Below are 16914 nucleotides of genomic sequence, written 5' to 3'. Positions count from 1 at the left end.
GTCACAGTCAGCATGTAATCATCCCCCCTGGGTATCTCCTCTGAGATAAGGAGCAGTGGTTTATGTAATGTTTGACTGTTTAGTCTCAGTGTTGAAGGCTGTGAGAGCGGGTTGCTGTTCTTGGGGTTGCTGAGTGTGGCTGAATGCTGGGTAAGTTCTGCAGTGATTAATTTGCGGTTAGTACTCAGTTATACTGTCTCTGTGTTCTGTCAGTTGACAACTTCTATTTAATGTAATCTAGTTTATGTTTACTCAAAAGGTTTGATAGTTTTTTTTAATAAGCATTCAGTTCGTTTAAAGTTTTAAGGTATAATTAGACATTTCAGTTTGTACTGTCAGAACATTAACAATGAACAAGAAATAACAAAATTAGAGTGTTTAAATGAGTTTATTTAAAAGTAAAAAAAATGTATTTGTTGTAATAAATATTTTTTTTACAGAATAATAATTTAAAACAAATAATCAAATAAAAGTTGCAAATTAACAAAGTAAAAAAAGCTTTTGGTCTTATAATAAATTATTTTTTTATTTTATTTGAATTATGTTTTTGTCTTTAGATAATAAAATATTTTGATTGATATTAAACAAAAATCATGATTTCAACTAAATGACACAATTTGAGAAAAATCTATATATTTAGGTGTAATAAACTAGATTATTATTTTAAATATTTTTTATTTGAATAATCTTTTGGTTCAAAGTATTTATTTTTACTGTACAATAAAGAAAAATAGTGCAGCACCAAGAAAAAAGTGTTTTTGTTAGTGTAGAATGTAAGTGTAAAAGAGTGTTGTCTGTGTGTGTGTGTGTTGTGCTTTATTTTTTTATTTAAAAAAAAAAAACATTTCTGCTGTAAATGATTTGCCCTATCTAAGACTATAATAAAAAAGGACTAGACTGCTGCCCACTATCTCACTATGGAAAATGTTCTCCCTGTAGAAGAGTTCACTATGGTGTGTGGAGCAGTTAATGAAACTGTAGACCTACAGCTGTACCAGGCTGGTAAAAATAGAGCTTCTTGGTGGGTTCATTTAAACATGAAAGCCTGATTGCTTCCTCAGTGATTCTCTTCAATTTCTTTGCGGCCTGCAGAACAACACAGATAAACCTATCACCAGTACGCCCCCCCCCCCAGATTCTTCTTAGGGGGTCTCTCATTTGATGTCTTTTGTGGCAACTACCGTGAGGATTCTGCGAGCGTCTTACCCATATCTGTGTCGTTTACAGCTCAGCTGCACTGTTTAATAAGCACTAGTTTACAGTAAGATGAGCCGCTTTGAAATCTTTTGTTTTGGAATAAAATCAGTGTCTTTCTGAGCAGAACCTGGATAGGATCTCATTAAAGCTCTGCAGCGCAAACACTGATGTTGGAATCAGACTGAAAATAGGCCTGTTTACATCTCATTATTTACAGAATCTTTTTGGGTCATTGGAGTTATTAGGGTTTAACATAATGGCCATTATTTCCCTACACACTCTTAAACAAATCATTCTGAGCCGAGGCTCAGATCCGGTATCATGAACGTTCATATTTGGTGATACTGATGCTGATGACAATAGACCTATAAAATAGTTCCTTAAGAGGTCAGGGTCAGTGATGCTGCTGCAGCCCCTGAGCAGAACTATATATATATATATATATATATATATATATATATATATATATATATATATATAAAAGAAGGGCAACCTTCTTTTAGACAGACAAGAAATTAAGAGACTACCCTATATTAGACCACCCACTGGTTCTCTGTTTTTGTTTGTTTCTAGGCAGGGTGTTTAGAGAAATTCATATTTGCGCTGTATTTCATAAACCACTGACAACATTTTCCCTAATTTCCAAATAAAAATATATGCTATTTAAAGAGCATTTCTTTGTTTGCAGAAATGACAGCTGCTCAAAAACAACTAATCACATAAAGTAAAGAAATGATTATAATAATTGTAATGCAGAGAAGTTATTATTGAAATGTAAACAACACAGCACTAATATCTGAACCTTGAGAGCATTCAGAAAACACTATGCTGAAATAACCTCGACTGCCAATCACAGCTCTCATGTCTCGGCCGGCTCTCCACTAGTCTTTCACATTGCTGTTGGGACTTTATGTCATTTATAGTCTGCAGATTCAGCTAACTCAGCTTTGTTTGATGAAATGTCTGGAATAAAACGGCTGCCAGACACGTAAAGATGCAGATTTAAGAAAAAAAAAAGTGGTTTCTTATTTTTTTCCAGAGGTGTATTCATGTAGATTGGTTGGGTGATGGTTACCTAGCTGCTCTTATGGTTGGTTGGTTGGTTGATCATTAGTTGAGCAAGTTATTGTTTGCTCAGTGGAATACTGTGATTGCTCTTGCGTCTGTAGTGCCAGTGCTACTATAGGATTTCGCTGTTGGTGTTTGGTAGGTGGTTAACTTATATGTTAACTTGTTAGTGATTGAGTTAAAGTGTGAGGAGTTTGTGTTGTTATAACATACAATGTTTAAACCAGTAAAGGTTTTAAATTAAGCTCTTATAAAATAACTCTTTTACAGCCGTTTCTATGTGCAGATTACATAAATTTACTGGTACACATTTTGAGTGTCGTACTTATAAAATGTCTGTTGAACTTGAGGCCTTGCAATAATTCAGCTTAGCACAGCATTAGAAATTACTTAAAAAATAATGTTTCCCAAACTCATTAGTTTGAAACAATAAAGCAGGGGGGTTGATCATCAAAAATCTTGACCACACTGTCACTGATGCAATCAAATCCTCACAGCAGTGCTCCTCCAACATTTTTGAAAATGTTGAAAAATGTCTTTCCTGGACAGTAAAAAACTGTTTTTAACACCCACCCTTGATTTTGGAACAAACAGTGATGAGCAGGTGTCCCAATACTTTTGTCCATATAGTATATAGGGCAAAAAATGGCCATTTGTAAACATTTTGTGATGACACAAAAATCAACATATCTGCACACACAGATCCATCCATATTATTAAAACCACCGATAGGTTCCTATGACCCCTGTCAAGGGATAGGATACAGACTTGACTTCAAACAACTTGTGGATTTACAGAGTCAGATCATCTCAGAACCTTCAAGCATATCTCATTGGGTGTTCCCGGTATACAGCAGTCAGCACCTACCTAAAGTGCTCCAAGAAATGACAACTGGCAAGAGGGTCACCCAAATATGCACCCAAAACTAATTTGTGTGATCCATTGAGGCCCAACCTCACAACTTACAGGACTTCTGCCACTGACGTCTTGGTGCCAGACACCACAGGACACCTTTAGATCAGTTCAGAGTCCTGTTTTGATGGTACGGTATTAGGTGCTATTAGGTTATGTCTGAATGGTATATGGGCCTCTGCCTGGCAGCAAGGTCTTGTGGGAAGAGTAGGCCTTGTTTAAGCACATTTTGGACCAAAGCCCCAGAAGAACCACCTAATGCAATGATTATCATATCAGTTTATCAGTTTATTTAAACTATTTGTTGAAGCTAAGAATCATTGAGCATCCCTCAATACTCAATACTGAGAGTTTAATGCCTAAAGCTTAGAGTCAACCCAAAGAAATGACAAGCTTTCCAGAGTGACTGACTACCCTGGTACTAGGGTTACCTTCCTTGTGATCATCAGGGCTGTTTATAATAATATGTTTATTGGGTTGTTTTTAACCCCAAGTTCTAAGACTCCACTTATTAACTCTCAGTGTAGCTGCTACAAATCCGTAGTAGTTATATATGCAATCACATGTTTATATATTGGCGAGCCAGTCTGGTCGCGCCTCAGAGTTTGATTCAGAGAACCCCATCAAGCCCAAATCTTTAGTCAGTGTTTATAGGAAACAAAGGATCATACAGTGTCAGAAACCACATGAGTGGAAGTCTGTTAGAAATCACTGAGGAACCCCACACAGTTTGAGGCAAGTGATGGTTTAGCACCATGCAAAGTCTAAGCCTGTTAGCTACATTTGCCTCGTAGCACCAATGCAAACATCCAACGCTAGATATGCCTTGGTCAATCGACTAGATTTGGAGTAAGTTGGGAAAACTGTACATTTAAATCCATCAATTATGAACAGTTTCATGGTTAGTAAGAACTTCCCAGTCAGTCACTGCAGTGTCCAGAACCATGCAGTGCTGTGCTGTCCGGTTTGTGTGTGTTAGACCCTGGGCCATGAAAGATACAGCCAAAAGTGTTGTCTGCTTTCCACCAGGTTCCTCAACATGTAGTATTTCAATTGGATATTCAACAGAATCCTGATGCTCTGATTTTCCATGACTCTTCAAAAAGTGAGTGCAGTTCAAAGCAGTGTAACGTGAGCTGCTTGAGAAGCATGATAAATGCATTTCATTAAAAGGTGGGAATGCGTTGGAAAATCAACATCGCTCTTTTGTTATTGTCCTTGTCTCACACAAATGTTCTTTTGATATCAGCACTCTGATTGTCTTCAGCTCGTGGCTGTATGGACAGAAAAGACATTATGGACGACATTGTTTGTGTTCGGACTGGAATTTTCCTCTGATTGACGATTCACAGTTTTAGATGAACGCTGAGTGCATGAGTGAGTGAGTGTAGGACGGAGCTAAAGCCAAACCGTTGATGAGCGTTCTTTGTACTGTCACACGTTGAGCGAGCGCTTAGTTTTTTGTTTTTGCTGCGTGGGACTAGGTCCAGGCCTGTGGTCTAAGCTGTTGATCTCTGCTGTTTTCACTGGACTCAGTGGCCTGTAAGAACTTTTATTGAAAAATCGAAAAGACTTGATGAGGTGTTGGATTGGTTGGATTGACTTTTGTGAGAACTTATTTACCATGTATACCACTCTTGTCTCCATCAGGCGGGTTTCTGGTGGGCCGTGTTTGAGGACTGCTGCTCATGGATGTGGCCTCAGGAATGCTGAAGATGACTGGAGTTGAGGTCAGCGGCTTCTGCGTGTCGCTGGGACTTTTCCTACTCTTCCTGGCTCTTCTGTACTGGTGAGAAGTGTGCTCTTCAGAAGCTTGTAGTAGTTCCTCATCTTCTGCATTCTCTCTCTCACTCTCTCTCTCTCCACTCTTAAAAAAGGACCTACGAAGGTTCTTTAATATAGGCTGTGGTTCTCTGTGGTTCGACACCTCAGAGAAACTCACTCTATGCTTAAATGGTTCCTTGTGTGGTGAGAGGGTTATTTGTAGGACGGAAAACTGTTAGTAGATGATTCTGTACCAAACCTTTTTACCAAAGATAGGTGGGACTGTGTTCTAAGGATTGATGGCCATCCATCCAGTACTTTTGGGATGAGTTGAGGATGAGGTGGGGGGGTGATCATCAAAAATCTTGACCACACTAAAGCTCTTGTCACTGATGCAATCAAATCCTCACAGCAGTGCTCCTCCCAAATTTAGTAGAAAGATGTCTTTCCTGTACAGTAGAGATAGTTACTTTAACAATAATTAATTAATACCCACCCTTGATTTTGGAAGAAACAGTGATGAGCAGGTGTCCCAATACTTTTGTCCATATAGTGTATAGGGCAAAAAATGGCCATTTGTAAAAAAAAATTTGTGATGTCACAAAAATCAACATATCTGCACACGCAGATCGATCCATATTATTAAAACCACAGATAGGTTCCGATGACATCTGTCAAGGGATGGGATCTTCATATTGGGCAGCATGTGAACGGTCAGTTCTCGAAGGTGATGTCTTCTTTTCTATGTGCAGAAAAAATGGGAAAGTGTAAACATTTGAGCCACAAGAACCAAATTGTGACAGCTAGACTGGGTCAGAAGGTCTTGTTGGGTGTTCCCAGTATGCAGCGGTCAGTACCTACCAAACGTGCTCCAAGGGTGCCCAAGGCTCACTGATATGACTCATTGAGGTCCCACCTCACAACTTACAGGGTTTGAAGGATCTGCTGCTAACGTCTTGGTGCCAGATACCACAGGACGCCTTTCGAGGTCTTGCGGAGTCCATGCCTCGACAGGTCAGAGCTGTTTTGGCGGACTGAGGAGGACAACCTACACAATTTTAGGAAGGTGATCACTCTCGTACTGTATCTTAGCCCCAAGCTAAAACACTGGCCAGAAGCCAGTGAAAAGTCATGATTCAGTCCAACGAGCAGTTGAGGAGCGGAGCATTCCAGGCGTCAGACGTTCCAGAGAAAGCAGAGATGACATGCTGTGTGTGCACAGTTAAATGAGACATGCTAGTACAGTTTAAAAGTCACAGTCACGTGTGATGGGAGGTCTCTGCACTGACCTTGAGTGGCTTTCCAGCTTTCGCCTTCGTAAGACAAACCGCTGAATACACATGCAGTCGCCTAAAAATAAGTTGTGGGTGAAGTGCAGGTGACATCAGACTGCGAATGCAGCCAAACTGGCTGCATTGCATTCACACACACACACACACACACACACTTACAGACGCATTCTCACACAGATCCCGTCACAATGTGTACTTGTCCACGTACCTCAGGATCAGATCACCGACAGGTCCGTGTTAACGGTTGTGCTTTTGCCACCTGTGATCTCTCTCTGCTAGCAGTACAGTCATTTTCGACTTGACCTCATCTCATGCGCTTGGTGTAGGGAAAGGATTGCAGGGTTTTGTATTTGCAGCAGTTCTATGACAAGACGTGTTTTAAGGTCTGCCAGTGATTCATTGATTTTTACACTGAGAACATGGGCTTCGCTCACCGGTCAGCAGGATTTTTAAGGATACTGAGGCGGCCGGCACGCTGGCAGCAGAAAATTACTTCAGCAAAACACAGGGCTGTGCAATTAGTCCGACATTTCTCCGTGCCATAATTTCAGGCTCCGCAATCACCTGGAACACACCCTGTCATACACCAACTGAATCAGAATCAAGCTCTTTTGTTTATAAATCGTGTGTTCAGGCAGTTCAGGCATCTCTGATGTTCCAGCAGATCTCCGTTCCAAACAATCAGCCATAATATTAAAACCAATGGCAGGTGACTAGAACAACCTTGATTATCTGGTTCCAGTGGCAGCGTAAGAATCGGAGACACTTTGACAGAAGCCAAATTGTGACGCTATGACTCAGGCAGAACATCTCCCAAACATCACACAGGTTTGAGGGTGTTCCTGGTATGGGAACCATACAAAGAATGGTTTGCACCAAGCACTTCAAAGAATGTCAACCAACGAACCAGCAACAGGGTCATGAGCACCCAGGGTACATAGAAGCAATCCAAGGAGGCTTCACCTCACAACTTACAGGCTTTGAAGGATCTGCTTCCAACATTGTGGTGCCAGATACCACAGGACACCTTCCGAGGTCTTGTGGAGTCTGTGTACGCAATATTAGGCAGGTGATCTATCAGACACAATCTCATATATCATATCTTAGCCCCAAGCTGACACACTGGCCATTAATTTGCGGAGGGTTCTACATAGAACCTTTTACAAAATATGGATGGTCAGCAAGTGAACGGCCGTTTCTTGAAGGTCTTGTGTTGGAAGCAGGGAATGTATGCAAGTGTAAAGATCAGAGAGACTTGACAACAGGCAAATAGTGAGGGCTAGATGTCTTGGTCAGAACATCTCTAAAACATCAGGCAGGTGTGAGGATTTTCCTAATATGGGAACCATGGTTAGTACCTCCCAAAAGTGCTCTAGAGTCATGGGAGCCCATGGAGGATTCCTCACCTCACAGCTTTCAGGACTTAAAGGATGTTCTGCTAAAGTCTTGGTGCCAGACACCACAGGACACTTTCCGAGGTCTTGTTGCAACAGGGTCATGAGCACCCAAGGTACATAGAAGCAATCCAAGGAGGCCTCACCTCGCAGCTTACAAGCTTGGAAGGATCTGCTGCCAACATTGTGGTGCCAGATACCACAGGACACCTTCCAAGGTCTTGTGGAGTCTGTGTACCCAATATTAGGCAGGTGATCTATCAGACACAATCTCATATATCATATCTTAGCCCCAAGCTGACACACTGGCCAATAATTTGTGGAGGGTTATGCATAGAACCTTTTACAAAATATGGATGGCATCACCATAATAGGCAGCAAGTGAACAGTCGGTTCTCAAAGGTCATGTGTTGGAAACCATGTGAAGTCTGCCAGATACTGTCTTGGTGCCAGATACTGCAGGACACTTTCCGAGGTCTTGTAGAGTCTATACCAAGATGGGTCAGAGCTTTTTGGCCAGTGTCTTATGTCTGTTCATAGCCATGAATAAATCCGGTCACAGTATCCAGAAGAATAAGCACAGTCATGTTTGCTCAGATGAACAACCATTCATTTATTAGTTCAGTCAATTAGGAGAACGAGGTTCACTCTCTCACATTTTCTACTGGAGATAATTAAGATCTATGAACTCTGTAAACTCCTAACCATGCGTTTGATTGAGTTCTCTTCCTTTATGTGACTTTATGTTACCTTCAGCATTTTAAGTGGCTAATTCAGTGCCCCTTTCATGGCCAGTGCTCATGAAAGCAGTGGTTGCTTAGTGTGCTGCTTTTCAGTTTGCGTAACACAATTTCCAGCCACTTAATATTTAATAACATGGAGGAAGACCTTCATCTTAAGAGTTTCTAAATGTAAGACAACTGTGAGTACCGTCAGTAGGAAGTGTGTGTGTGTGTGTGTGTGTGTGTGTGTGCGTGTGTGTGACGCAAAGCCTAAAATGCTATTATTTGTCATCTATGCAGACCTTATACAGACATACACTATATGTCCAAATGTTTGTGGACATCCCTTCTAGTGAATGCCTTCAGCTACTTTAAGCTGCACATATTGCTGACACAGATATACAAATGTACACATATACACACACACAGCGTGTCTAGTCCCTGTAGAGTAGTTTTGCCAATAGAATAGGACTCTCTGGAGCAGATAAACGTGAACCTATTGGCAACATGCCTAATTCCAGACTTGAGCTAGAGGGGTATTAAGCAAAAAGGGGTATTCTTCAAAATCTAGTAGAAAGCCTGTCTCCCTGGACAGTGGAGAGCAGGATAATCATGAGTGTATGTCCATATACCTTTATATATATATATATATATATATATATATATATATATAGTGTACTGCTTTGTACATAGTAGTATGTTCTCTGTAATGTGTGTTTTTGTACATAGTAATTAGTGCTCATTTGAGGCCATTGCAAGTACTGTCACTGTAAATGCATGTAAAGGATAAACACTGGCTGTTTTTCTGGCAATAGTGCTTCACTAGTGCATCTTGCTTGGTGTTAAAAAGCTAAATGTTTTTACTGCTTCAAAAACTAAATGTAGACATGACTAAAACAGGCACCAAAAATAACAAGTCAAATACGTTGACAATCTCCTTAAAAAACATATAAAACATTTGTAATTTCCTAGTTTAGTATGTTTTTAGTACTTGTGGCTAAAGGAAATCTGTTGAATAGTTTATTTAATTAAATAATTAATTAGAATTTCCAGTTTGTTCTGAATCTGAACCAATGATAAGTGTTTTAATGTATTTTAGTTTACTCAAAAGTAAAGGTGAGTAGTAGTAAATATTAGGTTTTTCCAAAATAGAAAATTAGGTTTGTAACAAAGTGTGAAAAAGTGTGTGTTTATATGTGTGTTTATACCTCATTTTTGTATTTGTCTGAATATTATTTTTATTTTGGGGGTTTTTGGGATTAGATATTAAATTGAAACGTAACTAAATCATTGTTTCTTCCAAAATCAAGGGTATTAAAAGAGTTGATCCTGCTTTTGTTGGAGTAACTGTCTCTACTGTCCAGAGAAGAGGGCTTTCTACTAGAATTGAGAAGAGCATTGCTGTGAGGATATAATTTAAATATGTTCAAAAATCTAAATATTAATCTAAAATATATTTAGGTGTAAAAGAGAGAGATTTTTTTAAGTTGGTGCAAATGATCCTTTTTCAGTGTATTTAATCATATTTTTGCAAATGAATTCTATTGATTATTACAATGTAGACTGAATCTCTGCTTGTGTTACACGTTGTTTCGGTTCAGCTCTTCTTTACAGAGCGCAGACGTTCTCATTACTGATTCCTGCAGCCTCACACACACTCGGTTTGTTCGGGAACAAGTAAATTCCTGTCCACTGGCAAAGCTACCATTCACTTTGGACTGAAGGAGGGTGGTTATGTAAGGGCCTCTTATGCTGTCATCTTCCAAATGAAGATTTATATCGGAGGATGAAACCCTCTCGCATGAAGGCAACCATGACACCGAGGTTAAAAAAGACAAGATTTAGGGGAGGCGGTGTCGATGGGCCTTTTTGGCATGCCTCCAGGGCAGAAATAAGCCACATTAGAGGATTAGTCTCCGGGTTTGAAACTTCACTGCACTGTAAAATATAAGCCTGGTGTCCTTGAAACGCTGCTTGTCAAACATGTTTCATGCTGCGCACTTACAAACGACACACCGCACAGGCCGCCACGGCTGGAAACTTTCTGACGGACAGGGGAGCGGGGATGCCTCCACTGAACTTCCAGCTGTAGTGGAAACCTCCTTTACTCTCCTCGAGTGAAGAAAATGTGGGCGTCCGTCCTCGATTTCTGAGGATGAAATTAACGGATTCTCTGACATGGAGTACAGGTTAGACAGTGCTGGACCTCTGCAGAAGCATCTCCATGTTAAGCACCTGGTGTTGAATCCTGAGCTCAGACCATAGACTGCCATCTACTGGCTTTTACACTTAGACATACACTGATGTGCAAAAGTCCTCAGAGACCTCCCGTTATTTTTATCATTTTCAGGCAAAACAGCTAAATAAGATTAAATAAGGTAAAATAAGCTTATTTATTAATAAGACATCAGTCCCAGAAGCCTCAACAACCAAATCGAATCCTTTATCTTTATTACAGCTTCCATTATTTTTAGGAGGCTTGATTTCAATGTTTCCATACTTCGAGAGTTCAGTCTTAGACTTCAGAGCATTTTGTTCTTCTCACCGTCCCAAAGTCATCCTAAACACATTCAATGATGTTGAGGTCTGGACCCCTGGCTACTCATCTCACAACTGGCTATTTGATCAACTACATCCTTGTTCAGATTCACAGTGTTTGGTCATCCAATACTTTTTGGCTGAGTTGGTGACTTAGGGATGATGAGGTGGGGTGGTGATCATCATCCAACATCCTGACCAAGCTAACACTCTTGTCGCTGAATGCAATCAAATCCTCACAGCAATGCTCTTCTCAATTCTAGTAGAAAGTCTTCTTCTCTGGACAGTAGAGACAGTTACTCCAACAAAAGCAGGATCAACTCTTTTAATACCCTTGATTTTGGAAGAAACAATGAATAAGCAGATGTCCCAATACTTTTGTCCATAAAGTGTAGTGTTGTATTTTTTTATGAAAAGTGTGTAAATGCCGTGGCCACACTCAGTTTGAGCCCAAAATAAAAAAGAATGCATGGTCGGAAGACCAGAACAGAAGGAAGAACATATGGGTTATTTGATAATGAAAAATGAGCCCTTAAGTATAATCAACACATCTGAAGCTCTGATATGATAAGCTGTAATTTAGCTCAGCGAGTGGAGTCGGCTTTTGGCTGAGCTGAGGAATGTGCTTTAAAGCCACCCGCTCTTGATTCGAGGCAATCAGAGTACGCCGGACCCTTTATATAATCTCAGCCGTGTCATTTCCTGTGTTGCTTGCTGGTTTCCGTGCTGGCGTGGTGCTGCTACAGTACAGCGCTCAGAATACAGCTACGCTCTTGGTGGAGTTTGTGAAGAAATTCCCCTTCAGTGAAATGCGAGAAGTGCGGGGCTTTTTCCCCTCATACTGAATATGTGCTGATCTCTGACAAGGCAAACTGCAGACCAGGGCCTTGTGCCAGTCGCTGAATCTCGCTCTGCTGGCGTGACGGGGTGGAGAGGATGACATATTCACATAGATCTTCTCATAAAATCTGGAAAAAAAAAACGAGGAGGGTGTGAGTCCATCTGTCTCTGCGTTCCCACCGTTTAAACGACTGGCACCACTTCAAAAGGTCACACACTCTGATATGGTATCGGGGCAGATGTGGTCAAGCAGCAAACAGTGTCTCAGTGTCTGATTGCCTTTCTCTTTCTCTCTCTCTCTCTCTCTCGCTCTCTCTCTCTTTCACTCATTACTGAACCGCACTCTGGGCCTCCACCTTTCTGTGTTCAGCTCAGTAGATTTGGAGCGTTTTGGACGCTTTAGTGGAGAACAATAAAACCTAATCATCATAAATTACAGAACCAAACTATTTCCAACAAAGGCAGACTCTGGATGTCGTACGGGTTCGTATGTTATGACTCATATAGGATATGAGTATACTTTCGCTCACTTCATCTGATTTCCCTTCCTTTTCTGGCATGACACTGACAGATAATGTACTTACCGACATTCCTCGCAAAGCCCCCCCCCCCCCCCCCCCCACCCCCCCCCGCATGCTGGTATGGGATTTATTTATCAGTCAGGGTTTTTTTAGATAGACAGACAGACAAAGTGAGAGACAGACAAAACAACAGCTTGCAATAGCTTTAAAGCTTTAAAGGACTTTGATGTTTCTGTGGGTTTATGCACCAAAATAACTGCCATGATTTGATTGAGATGACCGTTTAGATGTCCATGTGGGGCCCGAATGCATAACCCAGCTAGGACCCAGAAAGGTTTGTCTTCAGGGTCTGTGTTGGCCCACGTATGGAAGCCCAGTGATGGGACCTGGATGGGTTAACGTGGGCCCCATCTGGGTTGTTCACTGCATACAGGACCTAGATGGAACCCATGTAAGATTAAGGTGGGCAGTAATGATAGGGCCCATTTGGAAAAGGCCCAGAGCCAATGGCACCTGAAACCCACCTCCCCCACGTTCCACCCTGCTTTTGTTGGAGTAACTGTCTCCACTGTCCAGGAAGGGCTTTCTACTAGATTTCAGTGCCTTGCTGTGAGGATTTGATTGCATTAAGTGAGCAGAGTATTAGTGAAGGATGATCACCATCCCCCTTCCTCCCCCAACTCATCCCAGATGTATTGGATAGAGCACCAACCGTCATTCCAGAGGCCACTGTTCTACTGCTCAATGTTGGGTGGGTGTGGGGGGTGCCTAATTTTGTGTAGGTCCCCTTTGTGCCACCAAAACAGCTCTGACCAGTCAAGGCATGGACTCCACACGAGGTGGGGAGGTGGGGTTTTTCAATGAATGGGTGCCCATGTCTCTGTCGCCGGTTCACTGGTTGTCCTTTCTGAGAGCACTTTTGGTAGATACTGAGCACTGCATACTAGAACAACTGGAGATAGTCTAACCATCTGATTGGTCAAGGTGGCTCAAATTCTTATGCCTTCCCATTTTAATTCCTTTTACATCGTGAAATTACTTGAGGTTTGTTGATGGTATACAACCCACAAGCAGTAAAGCGTTAGAGATGCTGTTGTTGATTGTTGAGCTCGTAGTCACGTTAACTGCCTAGCACGTGCAGGGGCTGCAGGCCAATTGACGGTGATTGTATCAAGCTGTGGACAGCTGACTTGGCAGCCTGGCAGTTGTGCGGCCAGATCGACTTTCTTTGTCATTGGAATGGTTATTGTTTAATTGGGGGCTCTGGGACAGCCCATCCATCACAGATGTTAATCATATCAAGCGCTCACACCTCCCCGAGAACCCGCTACACGCGCAGACATTTCCACAGCAATGGACTCCTAATAAATCTAAATATGGTAATCTGCTCAGATTTCTCTGAAACGCACCCAGTGATCAGCACCGCTGCAGCTGCAGAGATGGGGTCGTGAACGTCATCACCAAATACAGCTCAGTTATCTTCACACCTCTTGTGTTGCTGATGAGCTGAGGAGAAGCTAGCTGTTGATTGAATCTCAGATTGCAAGACAGTAAATTCAGCAAGTGAAAATTGTCAGAGTCTCTTCTCCTCCGCCAGGCTCTTGACTGGGTTAGCGGCGTTTGGCTGCTGTAAGGCTGATCTGGTTTCCAGCTGCAGATGCTGATGGGCCTTCTGGCAGCACGCAGGTCATGCAGACTTATCTTATTTACCTGTGAGAAGACAGCTTTCCAACAAAACAGCCCCATCTGTATATCTGTCTGTCTGTCTATCTATCTGTATGTCTATCTATCTGTCAGTCTGTCTGTCTTTTTGTCTGTCTGTCTGTCTGGCTATCTGTCTGTCTGTCTGTTTGTCTATCTGTTTGTCTATCTGTCTGTCTGTCTGTCCTTCTGTCTGTCTGTCTATCTGTTGGTCTATCTGTTTGTCTGTCTGCCTGTATGTTTGTCTATCTATCTGTCTATCCATCTGTCTGTCTGTCTGTATGTCTATCTGTCTGTCTGTCTATCTATCTATTTATCTATCTGTCTGTGTGTCTATCTGTCTGTCTGTCTGTCTATCTATCTATCTATCTGTGTGTATCTGTCTGTTTGTCTATCTATCTGTCTGTCTTTCTGTCTATCTGTCTGTCTATCTCTCTGTCTATCCATCTGTCTGTCTATCTATCTATCTATCTATCTGTCTGTATGTCTGTCTGTCTGTCTGTTTGTCTGTCTATCTATCTATATATCTGTCTATCTATCTATCTATCTATCTATCTGTCTGTCTGTATGTCTGTCTGTGTGTATCTGTCTGTCTGCCTGTCTTTCTGTCTGTCTGTCTGTCTGTCTATCTGTTTGTCTGTCTATCTGTTTGTCTGTCTGTCTGTCTATCTGTCTATCCATCTGTCTGTCTGTCTATCTATCTGTCTGTCTGTCTATCTATCTGTTTGTCTGTCTGTCTGTCTGTATCTCTGTCTGTCTGTATATCTATCTGTCTATCTATCTATCTATCTATCTATCTATCTATCTGTCTGTCTGTATGTCTGTCTGTGTGTATCTGTCTGTCTGTCTGTCTTTCTGTCTGTCTGTCTGTCTGTCTATCTGTTTGTCTGTCTATCTGTTTGTCTGTCTGTCTGTCTATCTGTCTATCCATCTGTCTGTCTGTCTATCTATCTGTCTGTCTGTCTATCTATCTGTTTGTCTGTCTGTCTGTCTGTCTGTCTGTATCTCTGTCTGTCTGTATATCTATCTGTCTATCTATCTATCTATCTATCTGTCTGTCTGTCTGCATGTCTGTCTGTCTGTCCACCTGCCTGTCTGTGTGTCTTTCTCTCTGTCTCTCTGTCTGTCTGTCGTTCTGGCTGGCTGGCTGTCATCTGTCTATCCAGCAGTTGGCCGTGCTCTCTCCTGGTACGTAGATAAGTAGATGGCTGTAGGTGGCGCTCTCTCCCCTCATCACTCGCAAAGCGCTGTTGGCCGGCACAGGTGTGGCGCGCTTTCCTCCGAGCGTGTCAGCCACCCGACGATGCTGAATCAGCAGAAGCCGGAAAAAATGTAGACACAAAAAACAGGTCAAATAAAAAAAGTTCAATAAAAACAGAAAACGCTGTAAGAACCAAAAAGCAAGCTGTTCAGAGCATTCACACAACCTCCTATTAACCAGCATTGTCTAGCTTGTCTACACCTTCGCTCCTTGTCTTATTTTCTGTCTGTCTGTCTGTTTATTTGTGGACCAAAACAAATTTAAAAACCCCAAAGGATTTAAGTGTGAAAACTGCTTAACACACCTGATCCAGGAAATATAGGCCCTCAGGGGCATCTGTGTGAACAGGAGTGTGTTGGCTCTGAAGTCTCCAGGGTAGAAGATCTCCAGGACCAGGATTGGGCACCCTCCTCACTTTCACTATCCACTACCTCTCTCTTGCCTGTTCCCCAGTACCTACACCACTCTCTTTCTTCTCTGCCTTCTCTCTCTATCAGCCTTCATCCTCTCTATATCTGTGTGTATTTCTTCTCTCTCTCCTTCTCTGTTCACCATCTTTGGTGGAGTGAGGCAGACAGCTCCGTGTGGTCCCTGCTGAGGGCTGGAAATAGCGAAGTGTTTTTGCTGTGCGGAGGCACGGGAGAGCAGGCCTGGGATTTGGAGAGGTGTTATAGAACTAGAGGGACGCATATGACTAACACAGACCGGAGGGATGTCAGAGCAGGACCATTCACACGTCTGCTTCACCTCTATTTTTGGTTATTGTTGTCTTGCAGCTGCCGGCGCGCGCATGCACCTGCACGCTCAGAGCGCTCCAGCTGCAGAGATGGAGCTCCAGAGCCAGTTGATGGAAGATGTTATGCTCCATGAGAGATGCTTCGTTTCTCTCCTTCCTTTCTTTATCTTTTTTTTTTTGCACTCAAAGACACACTTTTGAGAGTACGCTTGTGGTGAGGGATGTTGCTAAAAAGGTAACCAGACATCTAGTGCAGAGAGCGAGCAGGCAGCCCACATACACCACCCCCCCCAGTCACACACACACACACACACACTGGTGGTTGTTCAGGTGCAGCACAAGCTTTGTCTTCTGCAGGCAACATGCTTTATGACGTGCCATGAAGTGTGTGTATACACAGACATGACATAAAGTGTGTTTTCGTGTGTGTGTGTGTGTGTGTGTGTGTGTGTTTGTGTCCATGAATCCAGCGTGGTCATTTGTAGGTTTAAATTACAGCACTGTGTTCTGGAGCAGAGTTCACGTCTGGAGTAGGGGATAGTAAAATAAACACTGCTCAGTGTGGGGGCTTGCAGGACCTCCGTGTTGCCATATGTAGTGGCATATGCTGTGGTTCTGAAGTAACGCAGTCCTGTTGTGCTGATGATCCTGTGTTTGAATGAATTGTTTAAGGTGGTGAGCGCTTAGTGACTTAGTAACACCCCCGTTGGCAAGTGTCACAGCTTGGAAATGCCTTTAATAGCCAGTTAATGTTCTTTCAGTTCTGGTTTGGGGGGTTTTCACTCATGCTTTCTTTAAAAAAAGGCTTCTAGTTCTGTTAGATTGGACTTGGACTGCACCGATCTTTTGAGGTTTATCCACAGGTTTCTGATGTTGTTTAGGTCGGCAGACTGTGAGGCCCATTGAAGAGCTTCAGCTTGCTCCTCTTAAAGTAGTCCGTCATGGATTTTGAGGTGTGTTTAGGATCA

At 42.2% G+C, this 16914-nt stretch overlaps 1 protein-coding gene across 2 annotated transcripts in view; it reads left to right on the top strand.

The window, feature by feature from the left end:
* tbxas1 (thromboxane A synthase 1 (platelet)) overlaps positions 1–16914 on the top strand; it is an 88144-nt gene that overhangs the window by 1827 nt on the left and 69403 nt on the right. The window contains exon 2 of one of the 2 annotated variants that reach the window (XM_072694753.1): positions 4828–4966. In XM_072694753.1, the coding sequence (XP_072550854.1) occupies positions 4866–4966 (101 nt within the window). In that variant the 5' untranslated portion in view covers positions 4828–4865. Of the gene's footprint in view, positions 1–4827; positions 4967–16914 lie in introns of those variants that run through there. The other variant, XM_072694754.1, reaches the window with a different exon arrangement.

The sequence above is a fragment of the Salminus brasiliensis genome, chromosome 13 (genome assembly GCF_030463535.1).
Source record: "Salminus brasiliensis chromosome 13, fSalBra1.hap2, whole genome shotgun sequence".
Classification (NCBI taxonomy): domain Eukaryota; kingdom Metazoa; phylum Chordata; class Actinopteri; order Characiformes; family Bryconidae; genus Salminus; species Salminus brasiliensis.
Note: the sequence above shows the minus strand (reverse complement) of the source record. Positions and strands in the feature narration are given on the sequence as shown.